The sequence below is a fragment of the Montipora capricornis genome, chromosome 4 (assembly GCF_036669925.1).
Source record: "Montipora capricornis isolate CH-2021 chromosome 4, ASM3666992v2, whole genome shotgun sequence".
NCBI classification, from domain to species: domain Eukaryota; kingdom Metazoa; phylum Cnidaria; class Anthozoa; order Scleractinia; family Acroporidae; genus Montipora; species Montipora capricornis.
In genome coordinates this window covers 56374461-56401960 of record NC_090886.1, presented here as the reverse complement: position 1 = coordinate 56401960, position 27500 = coordinate 56374461, and the positions used below count along the sequence as shown (strand labels likewise).

Sequence of the window (27500 nt, the reverse complement as noted above, 5' to 3'; positions counted from 1 at the left end):
GGGGTACAAGATGGGGATTTGGTGGCTGTGTACTTCTCCCTACTAAGATCTGTCCTAGAGTATGCATCGGTAGTTTTTGCAAACTTACTGCAGTATCTCTGCATGGCGGTAGAAAGAGTGCAAAAGAGAGCCCTACGAATCATCTTTGGTCCTGACTTGAGATACGAGGATGCCCTCGCGCGTGCTGGGCTACTGTTTCTAGAGGCCAGACGCCACCTGGCATGGCGTGCAAGAAATTTGGGACAGAAATTATGCACGCAAGCCTGCTTTACCCCCTAATTTCTAGCAGGGTTGTTTCGTCGCAAACTTCGTATTCGCTGAGGTCAGGACCATCATGTTATGTGTTACTTGGCCAAACAGACCGGTTCTCAGAATTCATGTCAGTTAAATATGCATCATATATTAATTGTGTGTAATTATGCACATACGATTTTACTATATTGCTACTATACTATATTTATGTCTTTATATTTATAACTACATGTATATTTGTTTGTTCGTGAGTGCATTGCCTGACCCCACCAGTAATTCAGAGATATCTGCGAATGGTGGAAATAAACAAATATTGTATTGTTGTATTTGTAGTTGTCCATGGTTCAAATGATCAACAGTAAAAACGAGTAACCCAAGGGGCTCAGATGAACTGAGACCAAAATAAGCAGGATTGAACAGTGTTGAATTCACCATGAATCTACAAGTCATACTTGTTTAGTCCAAGATAACGTCACTTACATTTCAAAATATTTCTCTCTCTAAGCTCTTGGGCTGTGGGGCGAGTACTTAGCCGCCTGCAAAAAGAAGAAATCTATTTCAATTTATAACAGTTACAAGTTAATACAGTATGTTAGTGGTATGCTCATGGTTTGTTGGGTGAAGTCTTTTTAACACTCTGGGACGTTTTACAGGTGAATAAATTGATTTACTCTGTACAGGAAACTCTTGAAAGAAGAACAAGCATACATGTACAATGTATGTATCAATACAGGTATCCTGTTATATTATTTTAATTAGAAGACTGGGAGAATGCTTATGGAAATGCTTACTGGCAACAATAATTTCATCATTTCCTTAAAATTTCCAGCTAAAATCTTTCAGAGAAAAAATGCAAAATACATGAATCATTATACAAATTTACGTTTAAATAAAAGTATCTACAAGGAAGACATTAGTCTTGGTCTAAAATGACATTTTAATTTAACAACTCAAAACACAATGTCAAAGACTGAAATAGGTAAGGCATCCCAACTAAATAAATGTTTACTTTAATGAGGGCATAGTTAAAAAAATAATATTATGCACCTAGTATCAAACGAAAGCTTCTTTTCCCAATCCAGTTAATACTATCTATTAAACATCCAGGATATAAAATGTAAAATGGCCACTAAAGCCGACTTACAAACATTTAATGCACTGTGAAAGAAAACAATACAATGCCATCTGCACATTCCACAGAAGGTCACAAAGCATGCTACTTTCCTCACTTGTTTCATTGTAAAAAACGTAACATGTATTTTCTATAACACATTCTATACAGTAGAATGTTTCAAGGAGGACCTGCGACATGTTGTATGTTTTAGTAGCCTAGCAGATTAGAAACAACAACTCCATGACTGGAATAAAAATAATAGCAACAATGCCCCATCCTTCAAACTGTTCCAGATGCAGCCTGGCTCAATCTCATTACTGTGAGTGTACTTTTAAGTTGGTTTAACCACATCTCAGCACTCAGCATTATTTTCATTCTCACATTGCAACCCTCTAATACTATTTCTGGCATAAAATATTAAAGTCAAAACATTATGCAGAGAAGGAATAATTATGTAAATACTGTAAGCTATTATAACTCAGCAGGTACAAATCATAATACTTATCATAAAAAAAGACATATTCTTAAAACTATCATTATATGTGTCCCATTGAGGGAAGAAAATATATATTTTGTGACGGTTTAAGTGTGTTTTAATGTCAATTATAATAATTATCAGCAGGTAGTGTTTAGTGGGAAACCAATTGAGAACATATGTGATATTTTTAAACACCTGTTAAAATACATGTACCTTTCCTCTCATAAACATAATTCAACGTACTCATTGGCTCCAACAGAAGCCTCAATGAACAAATTTTAACCATTTTCATTGCATTAAAATTCCTTGCAAATAGTACCAAAATCAAAGGTACAGTTGCCAGAATGTTTCATAAAAATCAGAGACAATAATCAGTAGACCTTGTGTACAAAAGTGCTAATGTTGTAAGCACACTTTGTAATCATAGGGTTAAAAATGAATTTAAGCAGCAACAAACGTAATTTTTTTATTATGTTTACTTTGACAAAAACAAGTTCAACATATAAAAAATATTAGGTGTTCAGGAAAATGTACATGTATTAACCAATTGAGTTAAAAGATATATCATTGAGTCCCATACTTGAACAAACATAACAATACCAAATGAATGATCAGTGCCAGCAGCAAACACATTGCTGACATAATTTATCACAAAAGAAAAGAATATTTTGCAAAGATTATGGATAAATTGTTTGATATTGCTGTTCATGTCAATGCCAATAAAGAATCAAATAAATCCCTGGTCTCATCTGGTGTGACACTTACAGGTTTTACTGTCTCGAATGCCAGACAATTTTACCAGTCATGAAGACATACATGCATGTATATACAGTCATACTTAACTGACCTCTCCCCATAGGGGCTTTTCAGGGCCAATGAAACAGTGAATGAAATGTGAGAACAAAGCAATAACAACAATAACTATCACTTAAGAATCCCAACTGGCCGGAGGCAACAGTGGCTATTTACAAGTGTAGCTGAGAAAATGAACCAGCAACTGGGTCTTGAACCCAGGATCCCCATATCTCAAGGCAAGCACCTTAAACACTGGGCCATGATTATGGGGGTTGGTTCAGCAATGAAAGGGTTAACAACATATTCATCCACTCAAAAATTGTCCCCTTTCACCCCTTTCTAACGCCAAGCAATTTTACTCATCAATTTGGGCCAGTTCAGCAGTAAAAGGGGTAATTGCCACTGACTCTTTTGTGGCCTATGAAACTGGAATGGACGAGAAGTAACCTATTGAAATATTTGCCCCAAACCTATGCTCAGAAAAATAGAACACTTTGAGGTTTGGTAACACAAAAAAACCCTTCATAATAAACTGTCAGCAAAATAATTGGAATTGTTAGTATGCAAAAAAAGATTGCTGGTGGCAATCAGAAGGAAGCATTCAAGTTGAGATGTTGACTAAACATTCATCCTGTACAATCACCTTATAAGTTTTGTTCCTACTTCATTCTTTCTTTCTAATTTCTCTTCTTCTGTTTTCGCTGTAGAGAGAAAGATCAAAATCATGTCCAAATAACATGTTTGTTCAATGTGGCCCACAGCTACTTCCATATTACTAAAGTTAAAAAGGCCTGTCACAGAGTATTTACATGTAAGACCATATACAAGACTTTGACTACCAGAGGAGATGATCAGACATTTAGAGTAAGAAATCAGGACGACTGGTCAACTTGGCAGTAGGTTCGCATGCTCAGAACTACAGTACATGTACTATTATTTGATCAAGGGTCAGTCTGTGCTTTCCTGATTACCATGACACAAATATCATTGCCAACTGAGGGGAATAATGCGTCAATAAAACAATGTATGTGTTCTGTCATGTAACAGACCAGCATGACACAGCTTCAAACCAATTCTATGACTATCAAAGCAACTATTACTGAATAGGTACAGTACAATGTAAATGTTCAAAGTGAAATTACTGAACTACACTTAACCTACAAAACAAGCAAGATCAGAAAGTTAAGTGATTGTACCTTGTGACAAACACAAGCATTTTTGTCAGCAAAGAAGACTTAGAGGATTGCAATCAGTGAAGACCAATAATTTTGAAAGACAAAATTTACTGTAAAGATTTAATCCCATCAAGAATTAAACATCAAGCGTATAATAAGTCTCAGACTATAACCTATACATGTACATTGCCTACTAAATACTGTAATCACAAATTATTTTAGTTCACCAAACTTACATAAATCCAGAAGGACTTCAGGTGATTGCCCAACTATTGAGATTATTTGTCGCAGAAATAACATAAATGTACAATGTACATTACATGATTAGTTTTTAAGCTGTTTTTTGATGAAATGGAGTGAAGACAGAAAATATGACTGATGTCCACTGATAATTCATGTCGTCTGGCATGTTTTTCTGGTGCCATGTCTTCCCACCAGGTGTCAAAAAAATAATTGCCCTCATCTCATTGGAAGGATAAGTAAATGGGTCTTTATCAGCACTGGAGCAGGTGTTTGAAAATTTTAAGTGCTCTTCTTATAAGGGGACAAACTGCACAGAATAACAATCAATCAACCAAAACACATAAAAAATGTTTATATAATGTGTTTTAAAATTAAGATTAAACTTGATTTTAACATCTCCTTTTTAAAAATTGTCATCAATGTTAGGGTAAAACCCACTCTTTTTTCCTTTATTTTGTGAGGGAATAACTCTAGACCATTGCATGTACATGTATAATATTTAAAAAGCATTTTTTCCCCATCTATCAACTCTGTCGTGTTCTGTTGTTCAGCCAATGAAGAATCCTAGGTATCCTGAAGATGAATTATTCACAAGAATGATATGCCACTAGACATTAAAATAATTTCTTCCTTTTGGCCTTTGTGGCATTCCTTTCTTTTGTTTGAAATAAAAGAGTGTGGTTATTGCTTTCAGCAAACACTTCATATCTCCTGAGATTAAAAGGTTCCTCCATTTCTGAACAAAATTAATTTCTGCCCAAGTTAACTGTAAGCTTTAGTTTGGAGAGGACAGATGAATGTTATTCTCCCTACAATTTTCCCATTATGACATTGTTACTGGGTTCTGTTTTCAGGATTTAAAAACTCTTGTTTTGAAAAGACTGCATCTAGATGTTGTAATGATGCCAATTGTTTACCAGTTTCAGTGCTTGGGCTCCTTCAATTGTCTACTGTATGTTTTCCTGTTACGAGGCCTCACCGATCAGTAACCCATTCAGAAGATTACACCAAGCCAACCAAATTGCTGAAGGAAAGGCCAGACCACAACACTGGGAAGTCTGTGCCCCTATTCTTTTCGAATAGTGTGTGGAACCATATGGAAAAGTTTCTCCCAGAATCACAATGTGGTTTCTGAGCTAATCATGGAAATATCAATATGATTTTCTCTGACTGTCAGCTACAAGAGAAGGGTTGTTTGATTCAGTAAAATAATCATGAAGCCCTATGGAAAATCTTGACCAAGTTTGGATGTCCTGAGAAATTTGTTCATATCCTCAGACTTCTCCAAGACAACATGACTGCAAGAATCCTTAGCAATAATTCTGCCGCCAATGAGTCTTTCAATGTACAAACGGGCGTAAAGCAAGCCTGCATGATTGCACCCACATTGTTTCCCATTTTTGTGGCAACCTTCATGCATCTAGTAAAGAACAGAATAACTGGTAGGAAAAAAGTTGTCTACAGAATGGATGGTGGTTTATTTAATCTTACATGTAAGAGGCTAAAGGCAACGACTAAGACCAGTAATAAATCAGTGGTAGAACTGCAGTATGCTGAAGACAACATTTACTGTGTCTGTGCCTCCTAGGAGTAAGACCTTCAAGCGATTCTGAGCACCTTTGGTTATGTTCACCAGAGACTCAGCCTTTCTATAAATGTAAAGAAGACAGAGGTACTCTTTCAGCCAGCACCTGAGCAAGCTCATAATATTGAAGGTCCTAACCAATGTACACAGTTCTTCCAACTTACACAGTATCCTCTCGAAGATCCAACTTCGACTTCAAGCTGCCAACTACACCTCTGGACAACTGCGAGAGAGAGTATTTGACCAAAGGGGTACACATACTGACACCTAAATCTGGGTGTACAAGGCTGTTGTAATATGCTCCTGAATGGCTCAGAGTCATAGACGACTTATTGATGGCACATGAAGACCCTCGAGAAATACCATCAGCACTGCCTCCACCAAATTCTGGGTGTCTGCTGGAAGGATCGACAGACAAATGTTCAATATATTGGAGGAGACAAACTGTACCAGCATCAAAGCAATGATCATCCACAACCAACTTCATTGGTCTGGTCATCTGCTTTGGATGAACAACTCTCACCTTCCAAAATGGCTGCTCTTTGGACAACTTCAATTCGGAACAAGATCAAGGGGAGGTCAAAGAAAGTGCTAATAAGCCTCCTTAAAGGCATGTGGCATCTGTACAGATAAATGGGAGGATGTGGCTTCCAACAGATCCGGTTGGCATAAGACCATACATGAGGCTGTGTCCCATTTTGAGGCCCAAAAATAAGCTAGGGCCCAAGAGAAGCTCCTGATGATGAAAGAAAGGAAAAAGGAACCCACAATGCTGACTACTGCACATAAACAAATGTGACGAGTGCGGACAACTATGTGAGTCCTGTACAGAACTGATTAGCCACCTGCACATGTATGTATGCATAAAACCCGATAACAGACACCCTTTTGGTCGAAATCGTACTAGGAGTCAAGTGATACCTGATGATGATGATGGGATCTTTAATGTCCCAGAGTTTATGAACAAGGGATGTGAGACAGGGCCTGTGGTTTATAGTCCTTATCGGTGAAGACTTGAAAGGGGATGTAACTGCGGATGTAATTACAAACTAGGCAGCACTTTCTCCTCAGTTATTTTAAGACCCTGAGTGTTGGTCCAGCCGGAGTCGAACTAACAACCTTCCACATGGCAGCCCGATTCTCAACCAAGTCACTGGTGTGGGTTTTCAAATTTGGGCAATCAGTTAGTATTAATTTTTAAAAAATGATTATACATCAATAAAACAGAGAAAAATAATAATTCATAATTGAAGGCCTTTATAGTTTTGATATCATGATATCAAAGGTTGATGTTGCAGGATCACCCTAACCCTATAGTCTCCTACGAAGCCGTTCTTTGTGTGGTCACGCAACACGCCTCCCCACACAAACAACCGCTGCTTTCTTTCAAACTACAGTGTACATTCCTTTCCTTTATCTGACCAATCAGAGCTTGGTTCTCATATCCTAAAACCGTATGTGCCATAGTGAATAAGCTAATCAGAATGTCTCACCTTCACTTTTTATCGGCCACACCACCATTGTGGAAGCTTTTGTTTTGATGGTTTCAAATTTTAAATTTCCCAGTTAAGGCATCCGACGCTTTCAATCAAAAACGTAGTTTTGGAAAATAAAGATGTATTTATTAATCTACCAACAGAGTTGGAAAATCCCTGATTTATCAAGCTATATATATCTTCCTTTTGCCTCAGTAAGCCATACTTCAGTTTTTCATAACACACGATTTTTGCCAATCTCAGGCTCATGACTGTTCTCTTCTCACGTTCAATCGCCGTAGTCGCTTTTCCTTTAGATTTTCTCTGGCATTGAAGTCCTCTTCTCATTTCTTCTTATCTGATGTGCATTGAAACCTCAATGAATGTCGGTAGCATTTAACTCCCAAAAAGAGGTCGCTGTTCTCCGAGCAGTTAATACGAACATCCACACTGAGTGCAGATCAAATAATTTCAGCAAGATATACAGAACTTCTTCGAAAAATCTCTACATTGACGACCAGGTGAAGCACCTTGAGCGACCGTCCATCAATATCTTTGGAGTTTCACACGCCTTGGGTGAAATCTCTGAAGTTATGCGCGAAAATAACAGCTCGACATTTTACAAATCAAAAGGCGAGCCATGATTGGTGCAGCCCCTCATTATCACATGAAATCACCACGCAGTCCAGACAAAGGGAAAGGAATGTAAATGTAGTTCAAAAGAAAGCAGCCGTTGTTTGGTGTGGTGAGGAGTGTTGTGTGACAACACAAAGAACAGCTGCATAGGAGACTACCCTGATGTTATGACAAACAATTTTATTACTGTATGATATTTGCATGAAAAGGTGACTCACTTGGCAGTATGTTTCTGGCCTCAAGTTCACTCTGACTTGGTCGGCTTCTTAATTTTAGTGCTAAACTATCTCTCCTCTTCAGCTTTGATGCTAACCCTGCATTTTAGGAAGAAAAAAGTCTTTTGTAGATTTAAATATTTTTCACTTGTGTAAAATATGGGTGTAATCCTTGTTTTAACATGGCTGGTCAACACCATGCGATCACCCAAAAATCTGTGCAACCAGCAAAACTGTAGTAGTCATTATGTGAGTATGAAAAAACATGAATACTTTGTTACAGCTTGTTTCCACCATATCCTTTCAGTGTGTGCAGTGAAGCGTAATATGATAGAACCTGGTGGCTTTGTTCTAACAAAAAGTATTGTAACCCTTTATACTTTGTTACATGACTTTGCTGCTTAATAACTTGTTGTGTGCTTGCAGATCAAAATAGTAGTCCATTAGTTATTAGTCCATAGTTATTATTGGCTGTTGTTTCTATGATTGCCACTGATGCTTCAAACTGAACGCTGAAACCTAGCACTACATTGCACACCATAATTTGACTTACAGGTACAGGTGTACATGTACATGTATGCTCAAGAGTTGCTATCTTCCTGTCCTCTCTCTCTACCATTTTACAAAGAAAACAAAAAACAGGAAGCTGGGAAAATTATTGATAAGTTCTTTGGGATACATTTGAATCACCACAACCTCTGTAGAGGGGTTTTGCATATTTGTAAGCTTACGTAAAAAATGTTTGTCACCATTCCCTTTCTTATGGCAATATGAGGGATAATCGAAAAAAACAAAATAAAATAAAAATACCAGTAACAATTCCCTGTGTTTCCTCTTCTTCATCTGAGTCAGAATAGCTACTGTCATGGGGTTCGGCTACCTGCCATTTTCTTGATATGTCCGATTCTTTTTTTCCACTTTCCTGGCCAGCGGTTTGAACAACAACAAATCTAGAGAAAATACTAAGGTTTAAAAATAGAGAAATGGATAAAGGATATTTACCCTCATCAATGTGGTATTGTCAGGATTTTTCAGACTGCAAACACATACATGCATACAACTCAAGTGAAGCTATGATCCTTGCAATTATGAACAAAATTTTAGCAATTGCATAGAGAAGACTGAAAAATTTGGACAGGATAGGACAAGATTTGAACCCATGGCCTCACGATACCGGTGTGATGCTCAACCCAAGTGTCAGCTATGAAGCAACTGATGTTGGGAGCTGGCAATTTGAGGATTCTAATGTTCCAGTGATGGATGAAATTATATATCAACAATGAAATTATATATGAAATGAATCATATATTGAACTGGGTTCATACATAGCTTTACTTGATTTCATATCCCCAGTTCAATATATGATTCATTTCATACATGTATATCATACACCTCCAAAAAATCCCTTTTTTAGACATATACATGCATTTGTGATTCAAGGATTATCTTTTATATCACTTGTTCCCTAAATGGATGTCACTTCTGCTAAATACACAGTACCTTTCTCTAATTACATGTACATTACCGCGCACCGGTGGCTCAGTTGGTTAAGCACCGGGCTGTCACGCGGGAGGTCGTGAGTTCAACTCCGGCCGGACCAACACTCAGGGTCTTTAAATAACTGAGGAGAAAGTGCTGTCTTTGTAATGACATCTGCAAATGATTAGACTTTCAAGTCTTCTCGGATAAGGACAATAAACCAGAGGTCCCGTCTCACAAACCTTGTTCACATATAACTCTGTGGGACGTTAAAGAACCCACACACTATTCGAAAAGAGTAGGGGACGTGGTTCCCGGTGTTGTGGTCTATCTTCATCACTTACATCATCACTCATCATGGGTTGGGAGGGTTCAGTGGGCTCATAAATGGACTGATAGCGGCTGCCATCGGCGCCCTTAGTATGCTGATGTCCGAGCCCACTGCAAAAATGCTATGTAAATAGGACACGTATGTTTGTCCTATCAATCAATCGCGACATTACTTACTTACTTACTTACTTACTTACATTAGTTTTCATTGTACATTATTTTATTGTTAATTCTTAATTACCTTTTAGCATGTGTAACACCGGAGAGTAATCTTTGTATAGAATTAGGTTTCCCCCAATTATTCTCCAGTCGTGTACATTTTTTAAAGTTCGTATTAACACAACAAAGTACTATATAACTTACATTTGTAAACCTAAATTTAAAGTTCTGATATCTCCTCATTGCATTATAATGATAATGTCCTAAGTGGGACCCAAAAACTGATACGTAAAAACAAAGTAGAGAATGAACAACCCTCAAAAGGCCAAGAACAGGACCACCACAGCATGAAACTTTTCAATGGTGAAAGGTGCAGGGTGTCAAGCAGAGTTAAGGGGAAATAAAATGGATACTTTTACCGAATAAGAAAAAAAGAAGCTCATTGGAAAAATGATGAATTTAGGAGATCCTTTTTGACCCTGGACAAAAAAAGAACCCTTCAAGATGAGATCTGAAAGCTTCTGTGTTCACTGTCATCAGAGGAAATTGCTTGACACAGTGACAACTTGGTTTACATTACGGTCCTGATGATGATCAACTATCTTTAAGTGTTGTGTTTTCAAGTGCTGGGGCACTAAATGAGGACACTGTACATAGAATATAAAATCAAACATTGGTTTTTGAGGAAAAAAATGAAAATCAGTCTCGAGAGTACCCAGAGAATAACCTTTTGAAGCAGAGTACGGAACCAACCAACAAATTCAACCGCATGAATGGGAATTGAACGAGAGCTACATTTATTGGAAATCAGTGATCTCAACCATTGTATCAGCCCTGCTCCCCATACAAGTAAAAATGTTGGTAAACAATTAAGTGAGCCAGGTTAAACCTAAAAATGTGTTACCAGCATTAAAAGCGTTGAACAACCTTGGACAAAAAAAGAAAACACAACCCTAGATAGCAGAAACTTGACAATTATTAGAAATGTCAGTACACTTGCCACTGGACTAACCCCTTTCTAGTCTCCAACAAACATTGCTGTTGTTGCACAACAATTATTGGTTGTTTGGCAGCAAAGTCTAAATTCTCTGGTGAGTGCACAATTAGAGCACGATAAGGTCTCAGCAGTTCCACAACTGCACATTGTTAACACTAACCAAGAACATACATGTACCGGTAAACAATCAACAGAATTTATGCACATCATGATTGAACTCTAAAGAAGTCATACCTTGCTTGCTGCCCTGCTGTATCAATACGTCTATCATCCTGAGTTTTGAAGACAGTTTCTCCTTCTGAAGAACTCTCTGCTGTGACCCTCCGAGCTGTTTCCAAACAACAATGAAAACATGAATGTCAGCTACTCTGTTATTATACAATACATACATATTTAATTGACCGCTCCCCATAGGAGCTTTTCAGGGCTAATGAAACACAACGAAACGACAGAACGTAACAACAATAACTGTTAAGAATCCCAACTGGCCGGAGGCAAGCCAGTTGGCTATTTACAAGTGCAGCTAGGAAGTTGAACCAAGGACTACCAGGAACAAATTCAACTAGTGAACCGGGATCTCCGGATCTCAAGGCAAGCGCCCTAACCACTGGGCCACACTGCCTCCTAATTAATATTGCTGGTATTATTATTTTTTAATTAGTTAAGTTTTTTTCAATTGCTTTGTTTCAGCCATGCCCCATTGTCTCAGCCATGTAGTATAGCCGGTTTTGTGCCGTTGAACATCAGATTACTGCCTACAACCTCAGATGACCAGGGCATAATAATATTCATTTCAATATTCCAGCTGTTCTTAGGAGATAACCCTTTCGTAGAGCTCCATAGTTGATATTTGGACTGGTTTGCATAAGTCAATAATGGATTTTTTGGAGATCATCATCAGCATTACATATTCTCTAAATGATCCAGAAAAGGAAGTAAGGAACTTTAAAGGTGTAAAAATTGGAAGGTCATTGAACAATGACTGCACATGAATGCCCATGCATTTCATTAACACTTGTGGTTCAAAAATAATTATTATTTCTTTGAGAAGCATTGTTACCCAGTTCTAGAGTGAGTTGATCCATCATGCTCATCGTATCCAATTCTTTAACCTGGAGCTCTTGACTGTCTTCATTGTTAGGAAATAAGTTGCCTTGTTGAATCTGTGGTGAACTCTTATCCATCGTAGGTGATATCTTATTCCCAAGCAATGGACCATTTGACTGAAGATTTGATGTTTCATTCTCATTTTCCTTCTCTGAAACATTATTTCAACCAAATTAACACAAAATGGAAGGACGTGTATTCTACATCATACCAATTAAATGGATAGTTGGACCAAGCAAATAGTTACAAGTAAAAAAACACATATACATCAATACAAATTACAAAAACATGAGGTTACTACATGGAAAACCATTTCTAAAAGTCTTCAAATTGCATGAGGTTCTCATTTTTTTCCGCAAGAAAATTCCATAATTTGGGACCTAAGGATCTTATAGTAGTTGTATTACATTCGGGTGTCAATAAGAAATACCAAAATAATGTATTTAGTGCATAGTACAAAGTGCATGATAAAACAAATGATTCTAATCTCTTTACTACTTAAAAATAATATTGAAGGGAAACCAAAAGATGTAATAAAATTATTGATACCTTCATCTGTTATGGGAAGAATTCCTTTTTTAATCAATTCCTCTCTGTTTGTACGCACTGACAATTTTCTCTCCAGCTCTGTGTACAATACAAAACACTGCTATTGAACAAACTATTATTTTCTATTCTGGACAGAGACAAAACAGCGATGTCACAGTGTTGACATTGCTGAGTAAATGTTTGTACCATTTGTACTGCACATGATAATCACCACAAGTTATTATACATTATCCCTTGTATGCACAAGCATACAAAAACCCCTTCTCTACCACAGAGGGTGGGTGGGTGGATGCCCCCCTCCCCCCTGGTTTTTGCTTTGTTTCACTATTCTGGAAAAATACATTGTATACCCTCAAGAGACAGCAGGTTACATATTCTACATTTACTGTCAAGTTGGTTTAACATTTCAGAGTTACGCATAAAAATAATATTGTTATAAATGCATGTAAACCTTGGGTCTGTGACTTCATCCACCAAAAAGATTTTAAATGGAAATTTAACCTATTGACTTCTAGGAGTGAGAATTAAAAGACTTTACTCTGTCTAAATGCCAAACAATTTTACTTGTCAATTTGGGACATCCTTGGGTCCCTGAGGAGTCAACAGGTTAAAAGTAATAATAAATCAGTGCAAACAAACATTGATTTACAAAAAACAAGAAAAAACATCACAAATTTCAACCCTTCGTTTACCGTCCTTTAAAAGGAAAAGTACTTCAAATAAAGAGAAAGGACATGAAAAGGTTACAATGAAATACCACCATTCATAATCTGATGTTGAATCCCTATTATTCATGAGTATTGCATTCATTATCAACTCAACTGACAAGAAAGCGTTTGAATAATATTATTACTCTAAATGTGAGGAATGACACCACTATACATAATTAACCATCAACTGAAACTTTATCATGCACTGCCTTTGGTACACAATTAATTTGATACAAACAGTAATTTTCAAAATTAATAATTATAACAAAAAGAGGAAGAGCATCATTCATGTTTCAGCAATGAAACCAATATCCACCTGATCTCCAATATCAAATTCTAGAATTAGTGTATGAAAAGCTTTATCTGTAAGTATAAATGCCAGTATGTCGATTAACAATAACTCAATTTAGCAAAAATAACCAAAATGAATAACATTATGAAATATATAACAACCATTCCTTGGGGGTTTGCAGTTACCTAATGCAAGCACTTAGGTGAAACTGTACAATAATTGTTGATTGAATGGATTTGCCTCTTTTGTAATTATCCCCTGGGGGTATAGGGCTATATATCAGCTTGCAGTGTCAATGGGTGGGCAAAATTGGCCTTTTGTTGATAACTGGAGATTTTAAATTTATTTTGCATGCTTGAATAGCTTGTACACATGTACAGTTTTCAAGGCAAGCAATTAAATTGTCGCCAGCAGGCATGATCATCTTTAATGTCACCTAGAAGTTGGTCAGCTGGTGAACATGTTCTACTTATGAAACTCCTATTTGCACTCAGTTCATTCGACTCGGGATAAACAAAAATACCTTTTTCGTCAGAGTGTTAGTTGACTAACCGTGTACCATGGCAAATTTGATGAAAATCTGAAAACGTGACGAACGTTTGCGAATAGTTTGCTTGTTTATTTCACGGGCGGTCACCATAATTGAAACCTTGACTTAGAAAATGCGAGTTAATTCTTGCTGTAAGGCTTTGAGCTTTACATTCTGAAAAACTTTCGACCTTCCGAATCGTTCAAAGCGCACAGAAAGCGGGACACTGTATGTCAAACAAAAATATTTGCCAGTAGCAAGTTGTTGGCAAACAAACGAGGAAAAGATAAGAAAGCAACGTGGAAGATCAGAGCCTACCTCATTCTTCGATTGTACAAATACTAGGATAAAATATTGAATATATAGAACAAAAATAAGAAGTGATGTTCACCAGAGGTAATCTCATTTCCAACGAAGACGTTGCTTCGATCGGTCGTTTCATCACATAAGCTTATGCAAAGGAACACAGAACGTAAGTACGAATCTAATAGAAAGAGTAATACAGTGGCACCTTACTTTGAGAAGTTGTAATAAACTTCTGGCTTTTCTTTCTCTTTCGCCATTTCCAGGGTCGAAGAAACCTTCCTATACTGATGGCAAGTTTACTACGTCGAACGGTAGGAGGAGTGTTTGGGATTGAGTGAGCTCCACTTATAGGAGGACCAACTTCCATTGAGGTAAAAAAAGTTGGAGCTCTCCTTGTCGGCACGGTATTGCCTCCATTCATAATAACAGTTGGTTCTCTGTGACCTGGGTCGCTATTTGAACGTTCTCGTGAAAGATTTAAGGGTGCAGAAGGGGATGTTCTGCCTTCAGCTGCGACCTCCATATTTTAACTTGCCACCGAATCTTCCGAAATTACCATGGGTCCCATTCCTTCGCGGCTAAACATAAAGGATAGAACGCCTAGTAAAACTTATTGTAGACGTCCATGAGGGGAAATTTCGGTCGGAAATGAAATGGAAAGGTCCGTTTCGGTTTCTTCCGACCGGAATATTTGGGGATCACCTCTCGAGGTGGTCCACCTATTTCGGTTGGAATATTCCGACCGAAATTCGCCGTTCTATTTTTGACAAACCGGTTCTTTGCCCTATTTAGGGAATTCGGAAAAGGAATAAAAAGTGGCAAGAGCCATTCCTATTGGTTGGCCCGGTTTAATCGGAAAATGTCGTTCCATTTTCCTTCGGTATTCCCACTTATCTCTGACCGGTCGGTTTGGCATAATGTTGCATCTGTAAGATGATTTTCTGCCAGCGACATTTTCAAATATTCCAATGAACCTCACACCACTCCCTCCATCACTTGACGGAAGTCGACAAGGGTGTGAAAATTTGACGAATTAATCCCTACAGAGTATTTTTGCATACTATCAACTATTTTCCAACATGAACGTTTTACCCTGGTTTTTACAAATTGAGAAACTAAATATTTTAAGCAAGAGCCGATACAACGTAGATTTGATTTTAGTGGTGTACTAGTTAGTGGTTTTTAAACTCTATAACTCACAATAAAGTCGTTGTGACGAATTTTATTGCTACAAAGGGTGCGGCGCACAGGAGTAATGATTTAATTTCCTATGAAATTAAGGACTTCCGTGTCATATTACGATCCCTCCCCCGCAGCCATTTTTAGTGTCATCACGCAACGCTGTGAAGGAGCGTTGCGTGACGACACTAAGAGACTATTTGATCCAATTTAAGAGAACGTATGAGCGATGCTAAAATGCGCCTGATCACAGGTTAAAGCCGATATACCAGAAGTCGCCGTAACTCAAAGTAATCAGATCTCTGATTAATGACCTCATATAGTGTGGCTCGTTGAATTTTCCATGAAAATTAGGCCTCAGACAGCCCAAGTTAGGTGCTGGTAAAACAAACATGGCCGCAGGTAAAGGGAGCAGTATAAGAGTCAAGGTATTAGCTATATATTATTATTCAAACAAATTCTCAACACAAAGACCTATTGTAGTTTGCCATGCTGTAATGCTGCCTTCCTGTGTGGTTATTTTCCTACGTTAAAGGGAGAACCATTCTTTCAACAAGTAGCAACCCAGGAAGTAGTCAGTTACACAGCCGTTTTTAGTGTCGTCACCAACCCTAACCCTAATACATGTAACCCTATACCCAGGAAGCAAATGAAACTAAATGTAATAAATCACGAAAACAACCACAAAGCAAGGCTTTTTACTGGGTTGCCATATGGCAATCCAGTCGAAAAACGAGTAGCATTTTTCCTTTTTTCCCCCTTTTTTTTTCCTGTATCGGAAAAGTAGTGCAATATGGTCTTTCCGTCACTCCCCTGCAAAGTACTGTCTTTGTGCCGCTTTCCGCAGCGGCCTCTCTTGTTTCAAATTTTTATTAATGCATACTCCTGGGTTCAAACCATTTACAAGAATACTAAATAAGTCTGTTGTCACTTTGGTTACAAGATACGTGAACTCCGCTACCTCTTCAACTCCGCCATGGCCGGTCCGAAGCCCGGATGAGAAAGGAGGAGGGTTGGGCGTGGGGCTAGCAACCCCACCCCGTAAAACAGTTGATGTGACAGAAACCAATACCAATCATATTGCGAGAAAGTTATAGACAACGCTTGCCCTTTCTTTGTGTTATGATTTTTCTCACGCTCTGAATTAAAAACTTTCTTTAGCGTTGAATATTGTGGTAAAAAACACACAAATGTACAAATATGATCGTACCAAGATAGGAAACAATCAATAACTAATCCTAGATATTTGATATTATGAGACTGCTCGAGATATATACTGATCTGCTAATTTGAGAGGAGGATATACAATTGACTCTTTGAGGTGGTTGGAAAACCAAGTATTTTGTCTTGCTTAGATTTAGGGTTAACTTATTTGAGCACAACCAATCATAAATTGCTGGCAATTCAGAATTTATTTGATGAAACAGTATATCTACATCCTTACCAGTCACAGTTAAGGATGTACCATCGCCAAATAATCTTACATTGCATTAAAGGCCTACCTTCAACCGACAGCCGTTTCAACCTTTTGTTTTTGTTATGGAAATTCGCAATGCTTATCGTAGCGATCTGACAGGATGAATTTCAGCTTTGACGAGATTTTCATATTGGAAATTTTGTCCACGGCACGCCGTGCCTGTCGGTTGAAGGTGGGCCTTAACAAGATCATTTATGTAAATAAGAAAAAGAAGCGGACCCAAAATCGATCCTTGAGGTAGGCCTGAGTTTATTAAAAGAAGATCTGATTCAACACCATTAGTAAACACCTGTTGCTTTCTTTCCCTTAAATAGGACAGAAACCACTGAAATGCATTGCCTATACCATATAGATCAAGTTTTGATAACAAAATAGAGTGATTGATCGTATCAAATGCTTTACTACATAACATTCTTCATCAAGGGCTTTACTTAAGTTCAACTATTAAATCTACTAAGCAGTCAACGGAAGACTTTGCAGATCTAAAGCCACATTGGTTAGAACCCTAAAATATTTTCAGTAGCAAAATAAAAAGCAAATTGATTACGAAAATGCACCTCTCCAATATTTTACTTATTATTGCCGAAAGTACTGATAATGGCCGGTAATTATTGCAAGCGGATCGAGAGCCTTGCTTTAAAATCGATATAACTTTAGTAATCTTTAAGCTGTCTGGAAACATTCCAAATTTAATAGACAGATTTACGATATGAGTCAGTGGCCTAAATATTTCAAACGAACCATATGATAATAATAAGTGGTGAACCTTAACACGGCCAAAAGATTTCTTCTTCTGATTGTCGTGATGTCAAATCTCCATTGAAAAAGGTACTTCAAAGAACCATCCATGTAACCTTTTTGTGGGGCTCTTAGCTAAAAAGCTTTCTTAGCAAACATTGTCTTTCTGCAGCCCTGTGATCAGAATCGACCATTTCCTTTGCGACTTCAAGCGTTTTCTCGATTCTGAATTAGCCTTTTTTGGATGTGCTCATATTCAATAAAAGCAATTTTAGTTACATTTATTTACGGTGGGAACCGGAAATGAAGGCAAGAGATGTAATACATACATAAATACATACATACATAACTTTATTTATACTCGAATATTTTGCCACTTTCTATATTTCAGTCCTGAACAAAATGCATCATCTCGAGGCTCTGGGGAATAAATATAAGGATTTGTATCAGTTTATTCCCCAGAGCCTCGAGATGATGTCTTTTGTTAAGGACTGAATTTTGATATATTTAAAGTGGGCTATTGGAGCTTGTTAGGCTCCTCGCATGCACAGTTATGTCGAGTGTATATATGGGTTATTGACCAAGCGTGAGGTCAAGATGGCTGGATATTGGCGAAGTTCTTTTTTTTGCGTGTTTATTCGTCTCGGTCCATAAACACGCAAAAAACACAATTTGGCCAATATCCAGCCATCTTGATCAAACAAGCTTCGTCAATAAAGCATTTGTTATATGGGATAAAACACCAAAAGATGATCTTTGATCTTGCGAGACCAAGCGATAAATCCCGAGCGGGCAGAAAAGCTCCGTTTTGCTTGCTCGGGTAGCCAATCACAGCGCGGGATTTGGTTCATTTTGCCCACTCACGGAGCTAGTCTTATAATAAAAAGTATTCCCGCGTTCATCGCTGTTCTATTGCGCTTGATCGATGAAATCGATTTCAAAGGAGGCTTAGGTTGCTAGCTCTTAGAGCAGACGAAGATCATTTGAGAGGCCTTTTTTCGGTGAAATCATTCTGAGAACGCAGTAATTAGAAGAAGAGACAAGCCAATCACTTCTCCCAAAAACTTGACCTTTACTTTCAGATCACGCGCGTACAAAATTCCTTAACACACGAAGCGCAAATTTCAATCACAAAAGCCAGATAAATTAAAAGCATTATATCACTTCAGTAACAAAGCAGTTTTCCGTATCTTTACATGCTTGTGACGTTTCAAATTTCTCACAGCGTCAACAGACTTCAATCGTTTTCATAAATCAATCTTAGATTCAATAAAAGCAATTTTATTTATTTGCTACAGAAAAAAGAAATTAAGATACAAATATGAACAAGCAAAAAGAGAAGATGGAAAGAAAATAATTGAATTACATTGGTGGCTAGGAGGTCTAAAAGAAACTACTAAGCTTATATAAATTAGTGACGGGGGTAGTTTCTAAAGAAACTGTGGTGCTGCGTCTGTGGGGAAGTAGTATACAAAAATTTGGTTTTATCAACAGAGTTGATAATGTAAATTGGCCACCGTACAGAGATTCTAAAAGCTGACGTTTCGAGCGTTAGCCCTTCGTCAGAGTGAATCGATTCGCTCTGACGAAGGGCTAACGCTCGAAACGTCAGCTTTTAGAATCTCTGTACGGTGGCCAATTTACATTATCAACTCCGTTGATAAAACCAAATTTTTATATAAACTAGACCCTCCGTGAGGATATACTGGGTTGCCTGTGGTACGTATTTGTGTTTGTAGCCAATATAACGCGCGCTCTGATTGGCTAATTATGACTGAATTGTAGGGCATTATTCTCCCGTAATGCCCACGGGCCGATTACGGGCTTGCAAAAACAAAGCAAAAGGTAATTAAAAAACCATATAATAAACTGAATGAAGGGGTAGTTTCTAAAGAAACTGTGGTGCTGCGTCGGTGGGGAAGTAGTATACAAAAATTTGGTTTTATCAACAGAGTTGATAATGTAAATTGGCCACCGTACAGAGATTCTAAAAGCTGACGTTTCGAGCGTTAGCCCTTCGTCAGAGTGAATCGATTCGCTCTGACGAAGGGCTAACGCTCGAAACGTCAGCTTTTAGAATCTCTGTACGGTGGCCAATTTACATTATCAACTCCGTTGATAAAACCAAATTTTTATATAAACTAGACCCTCCGTGAGGATACTCTGGGTTGCCTGTGGTACGTATTTGTGTTTGTAGCCGATATAACGCGCGCTTTGATTGGCTAATTATGACTGAATTGTAGGGCATTATTCTCCCGTAATGCCCACGGGCCGATTACGGGCTTGCAAAAACAAAGCAAAAGGTAATTAAAAAACCATATAATAAACTGAATGAAGGGGTAGTTTCTAAAGAAACTGTGGTGCTGCGTCGGTGGGGAAGTAGTATACAAAAATTTGGTTTATCAACGGAGTTGATAATGTAAATTGACCACCGTACAGAGATTCTAAAATATAATAAACTACTTACTAACCGAGCTAGCTCAAGCCGTACTGAGGAATATTGGCCCTGTCACGACCTCGGGCCAATATTCCCCAGTACGGCTTGAGCTAGCTCGGTTAGTAAGAAGTTATTAAGGGGTCACCCAGAAGTCATACCTCACAGGTCCTCACACATTCGCACGACGAAACAGATCCTTTTCTGAGGTAAAAACCTGGCTACAGGCCTATTTACTCTTTTTCCTACTTTCCCAACCGCGAGAAAACCGCGGTAAATCAGCCATCGCAAAAAAATGTTTTTTTTTCTCAAAAAATATTTAAAGTTAGGGGGAAAAAATACATCATTTTAAAGCTAAGTAAATAAACTTTCCAACAGCATATAACGTATTTACAGACAACTGAAACATTTTATAAAAGCGAAAGTTGAACGAAAAAATTTAAGAAAAATAACAGTAAAATATGTTTTCCAGGCAAAATTTGGTCATTTTAGCGTTGATTACGAATTTTTGGATGCAAAACTAAAATTTTCTCCAATTTATCTGCTTTCTTGGACATCAATTCGACCGAAAACTGATGAGGCACAAATATTTTAAGATTTTTAGGAATAATCGGATTAGCGATCAATGCGTAATGAGATAATGCGATAAAAGTGTCAAATTTGCGACCCATTGCTAACGGCAACGGAAGCGATCGCATTACGAATAATTAACCTCTGTTTGCCAAAAACCACCCAAATAACCGATTTTTCGACGGAAAATTCGTCCCAGAGGATAAAACTATTCACTGGACATGTAATAAAGGTAAATATGTTCGAGCGAAAGCGAAAACAAGCGAATATTTTGAGGGAAAACACAATTATGTGAGATCAAAGGAACATGTGGTGAAGACACGCAATTGTATCGCTATGAAAATAATCTTAACTTTTCAGCGATTTTAACGCTTGAAATTCCATCCAATCCACCTGGTCTAGTCTTTGAATTCACTATTATCGCTGCCCTACGAATCTTCAGTGTTCTACACAACAGCACACTTGGTAAAAGACGGCTCGACGGGCGACAGATTGTTGTCGAAGTCCATTACTCGTCGCTTTTAAGATTCCACCGCCTGTCTTGTTCAGTATTCATTTGCCTTGCCATTACTGAGCTTCATAAGGGTATATTTTGTTCAAAGATCCACTAAAACGCCATTCGCGTTACATGACTTTCGACGCCATTGCCGGTTAAGTTTAGTCGTTCTACTGTGTCCACCAGAGAAATCTACGCATTTCCCACTACCCTCTCGATCCTAAGAAAATACGCGCAGAAGGCTCTATGCACAAAGACACCACTTAGCAGGGGAGTCCCCAGTAATTAGGCCTCTCAAGTTAAACATCAAGCTATTTTAGTTACATTTGAGGTGGAAACCGGAAATAAAGGAAAGAGGTGCAATATTCTCGCGTTCAAAGGAGGCTTAGGTTTCTACAATCCTCGTCGCATAAGTTGGGACACAACTGATGTCCTCTGTTCTCCCAATGTTGGTTTTGCAAGGTGGCTCCTCGAAATCAGTGAATTCAACAATGGGGACGAAGGATTGCACCTAAAAGTCAGAATATTAGTGCTGTACATGGTGTCCCAACTTAATTTGGCGAGGATTGTAGCTCTCAGAGCAGACGAAAATCACTTATGGGATCCTTTTTTCTACGAATTCAGCCTGAGAACGCAGTAATTCGAAGAAGGGATGTGGAGTGTGTATGTTGGGATGTCCCTTTGTGAGCTTTTCCCATTACCTTTCGGGCGAAAATAAAAAGAAGCATGCATTTTGTATGTCCGACTAGCCTGCGATTAGGCTCTCTCTCTGCGGTGGAAGAGAACTCAAGGTTCTGCAGTGGACTTTTTTTAAACTTTGCCGAAAGTTTCATCTGTACTGCAGAATCAGAGCCACCATAACATAATCACAGAATTAAGGTGGCTCTGAATCCGCTGCACAAAATCTTTTTTAACTTTGCAGGAAGTTTCATCTTGCCCTTCTGATTATTTTTCAGAAATAAAAAATGGGGGTCACCGAGTTCATTTTTGAGATATAAGAAACTAAAGACAAAATAAAGGGTGTTTTAAAAGGGCTTCCCCGTTGCCACGGTGACATATTACGTCACAATAATGACTGCATCTTGTTCAGCTAGGGTTAGGGTTAGGGTTAACCCTAACCCTAACCATCCCTGTTGCATTTGGTACCACGATACCATGACCACGACCCTAATAAATGATACAGCGTTGTAGTGCCGATCCTTCTAATACGAGCATTACTTGCGAGCGTTGAAACTGGTTCGAGCCATCAGCAAATCAGAATTGATTCAACCCTAACCGTCCATTTATGATTGCTACCGCCAGTCCAAGAGTACGTTTTCGAGTTTTGTGAGTTTTAAACAGTTGACAAAGACTAAAATGAAATAGATTTGCTTGGGGGTTTGACATTGTCGATTTTAAGACTTACATAGTTTACCATTCTCGTGACTTTAACAATCACCTGAGTGCCCAGAATAGTGTTAACCCCCGGTTACACGTTGTGACATTGTTAGAACACGTCCCAACATTGTTTTAAGACGCATCTAACAACTTCTTTCGCTTCGGGGTTCTGGCTTCAACATTTTCCACCTCCGCTTGGATTGCCCATGGTTCTCGGATTGGATATCACGTGCTTTTCAGAACCGATCGCCTCTCCATTCGGTTCTTGATCAATTTATTTTTACCTTTGTCATTTAATTTTCCAATGCTTCGTAGGATGGGCTCCAAATTCGTTTGAGACGAGCCTCGGTTCCAACCCAGATTTTCTGCCATTTTTCACTACGGCTTTTTTTTTTTGTACAGATTTTTATCTCTGGCCTCCGTCAAGTCGCAGTTCCCTTGTTTTTTAGCGACAGCTCAGATTTTTCAGTGCGGCCCAGAGGTTAGAACGCTTGCCCTAAGATCAGGAGTTCCGCGGTTCAAGACCCGTTCTAATTACTCCTTTAATTTGTTCCTGGTAGTCCCTGGTTTAACTTCCCGGCCGCACTTGCTTTGCCTTCGGCCAGTTGGCATTCTTCACAGTTGTGGATGTTGCGTTTCAATGGCCCAGAAAAGCCCCTTTGGGGAGTGGTCAATTGAGTATGTATTGTACCTAAACATTCCTACGAAATGATAATTCGCCATCGTGACAGAAAACAAAAACAGAAGATGAAGGGCTCCCTATGGGGAGTAGTCAATTAAGTATTGTATTGTAACTTGATACCATGGTCCTCAGATGAGGAACGTGACGATTCCCAGCTAACCGCTTTGAGTCTGTAGTAATCATATTGATTTAAGGGATCCCTAGGACTTTTTGGTCCGTTGTCGTAATTTACATTTTTCAATCCCCAGCGTAATTGCTGTAAGTCTTGTGGGACTTTCCCTCGATAAACTCACACGGTGATGGCAACGATCAAAGACAAGGATCATTCTGCTCACCATCCATCCATGGATGGCTAAATTATAAAAAAGGACGACTGACGACTGGGTGCTTATTGGATCGAGTGGTGATTCACCAAACACATACTGACGTCCAAACACAGACAGTATACGTCACTGTTTAAGTTACAACATAATTATTGTGTTCGACATCAGGAGAACGAAATTTCTAATCCTGGGTATCCTGTGCACAGGATGATTTTCCTTCATCTGCTTTTTCAGCGCCAGCTTGAATTACGTCATACGTGCATTGATACGTCGTATGCGCAAATGACGATCGCGCACACCATGACACCATGATTGTTTCGTTGCCTACCCTTCTCCTTTGCTTCCAATCTCGAGCCCAGAGCTCTTCTCTTGACTGAGGGAGAGAAGAGCTCTGGGGAACCCTGAAACAAAGTATCTTCTCATTGGTTTTCGTGAAGAACAATCAAACGTGTCTCTAATTGGTGCATTCATGTTAGCGCGAGGAGTAAGCAGGCGTCGTAAGGTTCAATTTGCCAATTTTCGGCTATAAGAACCCCACGGCGCATGTTCTCTGACATAGTTTCCCAGAGCCTTGGGTCGATCCGAGGCTCAGGTGACGAGAATGCTTTGCTTCCAAAGAGACTATCGAACGCTCTTCAATAATACGAGATTACTACTTGTCTAGTACTATAGTAGTTTTATTTTAACAGAAGAGTAAACTAAAAAGGCAAACAAGAACAACAACAATCGGCAAATGTCTCCATCATCCACAATCTCCAGTGACAAAACAGAAGGCAAACCGTGGGCAGTAATCGCCACACTTCCAACATCCCACAAAAACTTACTTCTGGGTACTTGAAGTCAAACGAAATGTTTAAAAAATGTACAGGATACAACTAACATAACAAGTTTGAGATATCAAATTTTACAAATGAAAACGGTTACACAAAATCCCGAGGAAACAAAAGACGATTGATCTATTGGCAGTCAGCTAAAGAGCCTGGAGCTTCTTAATCTCCTCCATAAGTCTTCTACACTCCTTTTGGAAATCTAATGGGGTTGCACCCACGCATGAACACTTGAGGCGAGTTTCATCCTGCAAAAAAAAAAAAAAAAAGAAGTGTTTAGAAGTGTCACGACAAAAAACTACCCCAATAATCTCCTTAACTTAAGGTTAAGGTATACCTTCACACTTTAACTACATTCAGGGTTCGCACACTTTTTCAGACCAAAAATTCAATTTTACCCATAGAAATGGTCTGACAGTACAGTTCTTCCTCATTTTCCGTAACGTACGTGCGTGAAAATAATGCAAAGGCACTGGTAACCATTCTCGACCCCACAGCTCGTCGCGTTTCTATGACATGACTCGAGTGGCTGATTATTTTCACTGAAGTTCTCAAAGATAAAAAATGCGGGTCAGAAAAAAATTCAAGGACTTCCAAGGACCAGCAATGAAGAGCAGAGATTTTCAAGGATTTTCAAGGCCTTGAAAATGCACTCTCAAAATTCAAGGTTTTCAAGGGTTTTCAAGACGCGTACGAACCCTGTACATTTTCCAAAAAAAAAATACTCCAAAATGTTAAACAAAACGCGAGTTATTAACGAATACATTTTCGATGGATCTTTCTCATTCAGCAAAGGCGGAAAAGCCAAGTAGGAGCTGTCAACGCTACGGAATTTGGTCACATCTTCCTTGGGATATTAACCGTGGCCTTGAATTTCAAGTTGCATTGTTTGTCACAACATCGTCGAATTTTTTCACACACCGTCCTAGGTTTACTCCCTGGGAGTGACTTTTTCCTGGGAAAGGATAAACGAGAAAAGAGTCCATGAATAAAACCTACAAAGAAAGCATGTAAACAGAATTTGCGGTTCGTCCCAAGGGCCTCTGCAGGACAAATCTTGCGTTCCCACCGGCTGTTGTTATCTGCGGTTGCGTGTTGCCATGTGTTGGATCAAAAGGCGCGAAATGTTTGTTAAACTTTGGCAGCGAAAAAACCTAGTTCGTTTTTACGCAAGCGTATCCTCTTTAAGCCAATTGCTAGAGTATTCAACGGATTGAAATTTGGCCTAAGGACTCCCAAGATATCAACCTAAAATACCGTGTGAGGGACTTGCGTTTTTTAAAATTGAACTCCCGTAATGGCCTTCGTCGTAAACTTTATCGGTAAATTTTTGATAGGCACACTTGACACAAAATTTTCTATCAAAAAAGCCTCACACGATTTTGACCACAAACGCCTTGTGAATGACATGATAAAAGTAGTGATGTTTGTATTAATACAAGGTCACCGGAAGCCTCGCAGCCATTCACAGACTACATCACTGGGCCATCGACTGTAAAATGGCCTATTTTCGCAAAGGAAACCCCCAAAGGTCTACCGGAAACTTCAAAAACAACCCAACGAAAACGGTTTACGGTTACCTAGCTACAACCAAGACGAGCTTTTGGTCACATTTGCAATAAATAAATAAATAAATAAATAAATAACTAATAATAATAATGAAAGACTGAAGTTATCACAACTTCACGGCGCTTTACTAACTTAAGATACAGTTGTTTCGTTCCACATTGATTGCACTATAAGAAGGAAATTCGAGAAACCATGTAGCATCCGGTGGTGGAGAGAGACGCGAAGATGCTTAAAAGGACTTCATAAAAGCTGGAGATTGACAGACCGAAGGCAAATCAGTAGTAAACAACGTCAAGGTAACGCTGATAATTGCAGAAAAGCAGCCAGGGGATGTTGAATCCTTACATTATATGTCTCCATTTTAGCCCGAATCCTGAAATTGTAAGTTTTGAAGTTTGCTTCTGAAAAGATGTGATCATAGGCCCGCTCATCACCCTGCAATAAAACAAATAAATGTTGCAGTAATTATACCTACCGGTACTCAAGAGCATATAGCGCAAAGCGGCGAGACCAGAGGACAACTACAATGCCACAAATTGTTCAACAGGAATATCGATCCGTAAGACCTTAACCAATATTTTTAGCGAAGGCAAAACTCAGCTAACTTTGCCACTACTTCATTTACCATAATAGTATTGAGAAGGAAATACTCCCAAGTTCCCGCCAATTTTCTTCGCTCAAAGCATGATTTGTTTGCATATCTTTAAAAAAGCTCCTTAAGGAACAACCATGTTTGTTTTGACAACGGATACATGTACCCCCCCCCCCTCCTCCCGTAATCCTCACTTAAATTCCATGGTTAGTTTTCTCACCGAGTCCTTTATCTGACCAACTTGGTTTGCGCTGATGTTGAGTATTGCCTCTGCTGACTCCTGGAAACACGTGACCCACTGATTCCCCGAAAAATCGGCTAAATTTGCCTTGATAAAAAACAAAACAAAACAAAAACAAAAGAATGACCTAGCAGTTATTAAGATGTTTGAGAGAATGGATTGGTGCTCGCGCCTTTGCTGATTTTGATTTTCTACCCTTGAACAAATTTCCAGTGAAAATAAGATCCTGTCCAAATGTCGCTTATTTTAAACAAGAAGCTTTCTCCTTTTGTATGTTATTTTTTTAGTTTCGTCGGCTTATGTATATTTCAGTTTAAATTTTTAAGCGCTATATATGTTTTAATTTATTATTATCTCGCAGTATACACTTTGGAATGCTGTCCACATTAATTTATGAGTAGTATAGGGCGCATAACGTAACCTACACCACTTGAGAAACTATACTTAGAAGTGAAAAAAAGAAGTTCGATACGAAACCTAATACAATCCTAACATACACAGTGATACGAATCTCTCTACTTAAAAGCCCATTTGGAACATTATTAAATTCTTATGCTCTGTGAGACCTA

At 38.5% G+C, this 27500-nt stretch overlaps 2 protein-coding genes across 3 annotated transcripts in view; both read right to left on the bottom strand.

The window, feature by feature from the left end:
• LOC138047613 (phosphatase and actin regulator 1-like) overlaps positions 1–14991 on the bottom strand; it is a 21876-nt gene extending 6885 nt beyond the window's left edge. The window contains exons 1-8 of one of the 2 annotated variants that reach the window (XM_068894539.1): positions 14637–14991; positions 12590–12667; positions 11994–12191; positions 11168–11261; positions 8779–8930; positions 7972–8067; positions 3283–3340; positions 733–788 (exon numbers count right to left, since the gene is read on the bottom strand). In XM_068894539.1, the coding sequence (XP_068750640.1) occupies positions 733–788; positions 3283–3340; positions 7972–8067; positions 8779–8930; positions 11168–11261; positions 11994–12191; positions 12590–12667; positions 14637–14949 (1045 nt within the window). In that variant the 5' untranslated portion in view covers positions 14950–14991. The remainder of the gene's footprint in view (positions 1–732; positions 789–3282; positions 3341–7971; positions 8068–8778; positions 8931–11167; positions 11262–11993; positions 12192–12589; positions 12668–14636) is intronic. The other variant, XM_068894540.1, reaches the window with a different exon arrangement.
• Positions 14992–24363: 9372 nt separating this feature from the next.
• LOC138047611 (replication protein A 70 kDa DNA-binding subunit-like) overlaps positions 24364–27500 on the bottom strand; it is a 40292-nt gene continuing 37155 nt past the window's right edge. The window contains exons 22-24 of the mRNA XM_068894536.1: positions 26911–27018; positions 26444–26533; positions 24364–24777 (exon numbers count right to left, since the gene is read on the bottom strand). Coding sequence (XP_068750637.1) covers positions 24673–24777; positions 26444–26533; positions 26911–27018 — 303 coding nt within the window. The 3' untranslated portion in view covers positions 24364–24672. The remainder of the gene's footprint in view (positions 24778–26443; positions 26534–26910; positions 27019–27500) is intronic.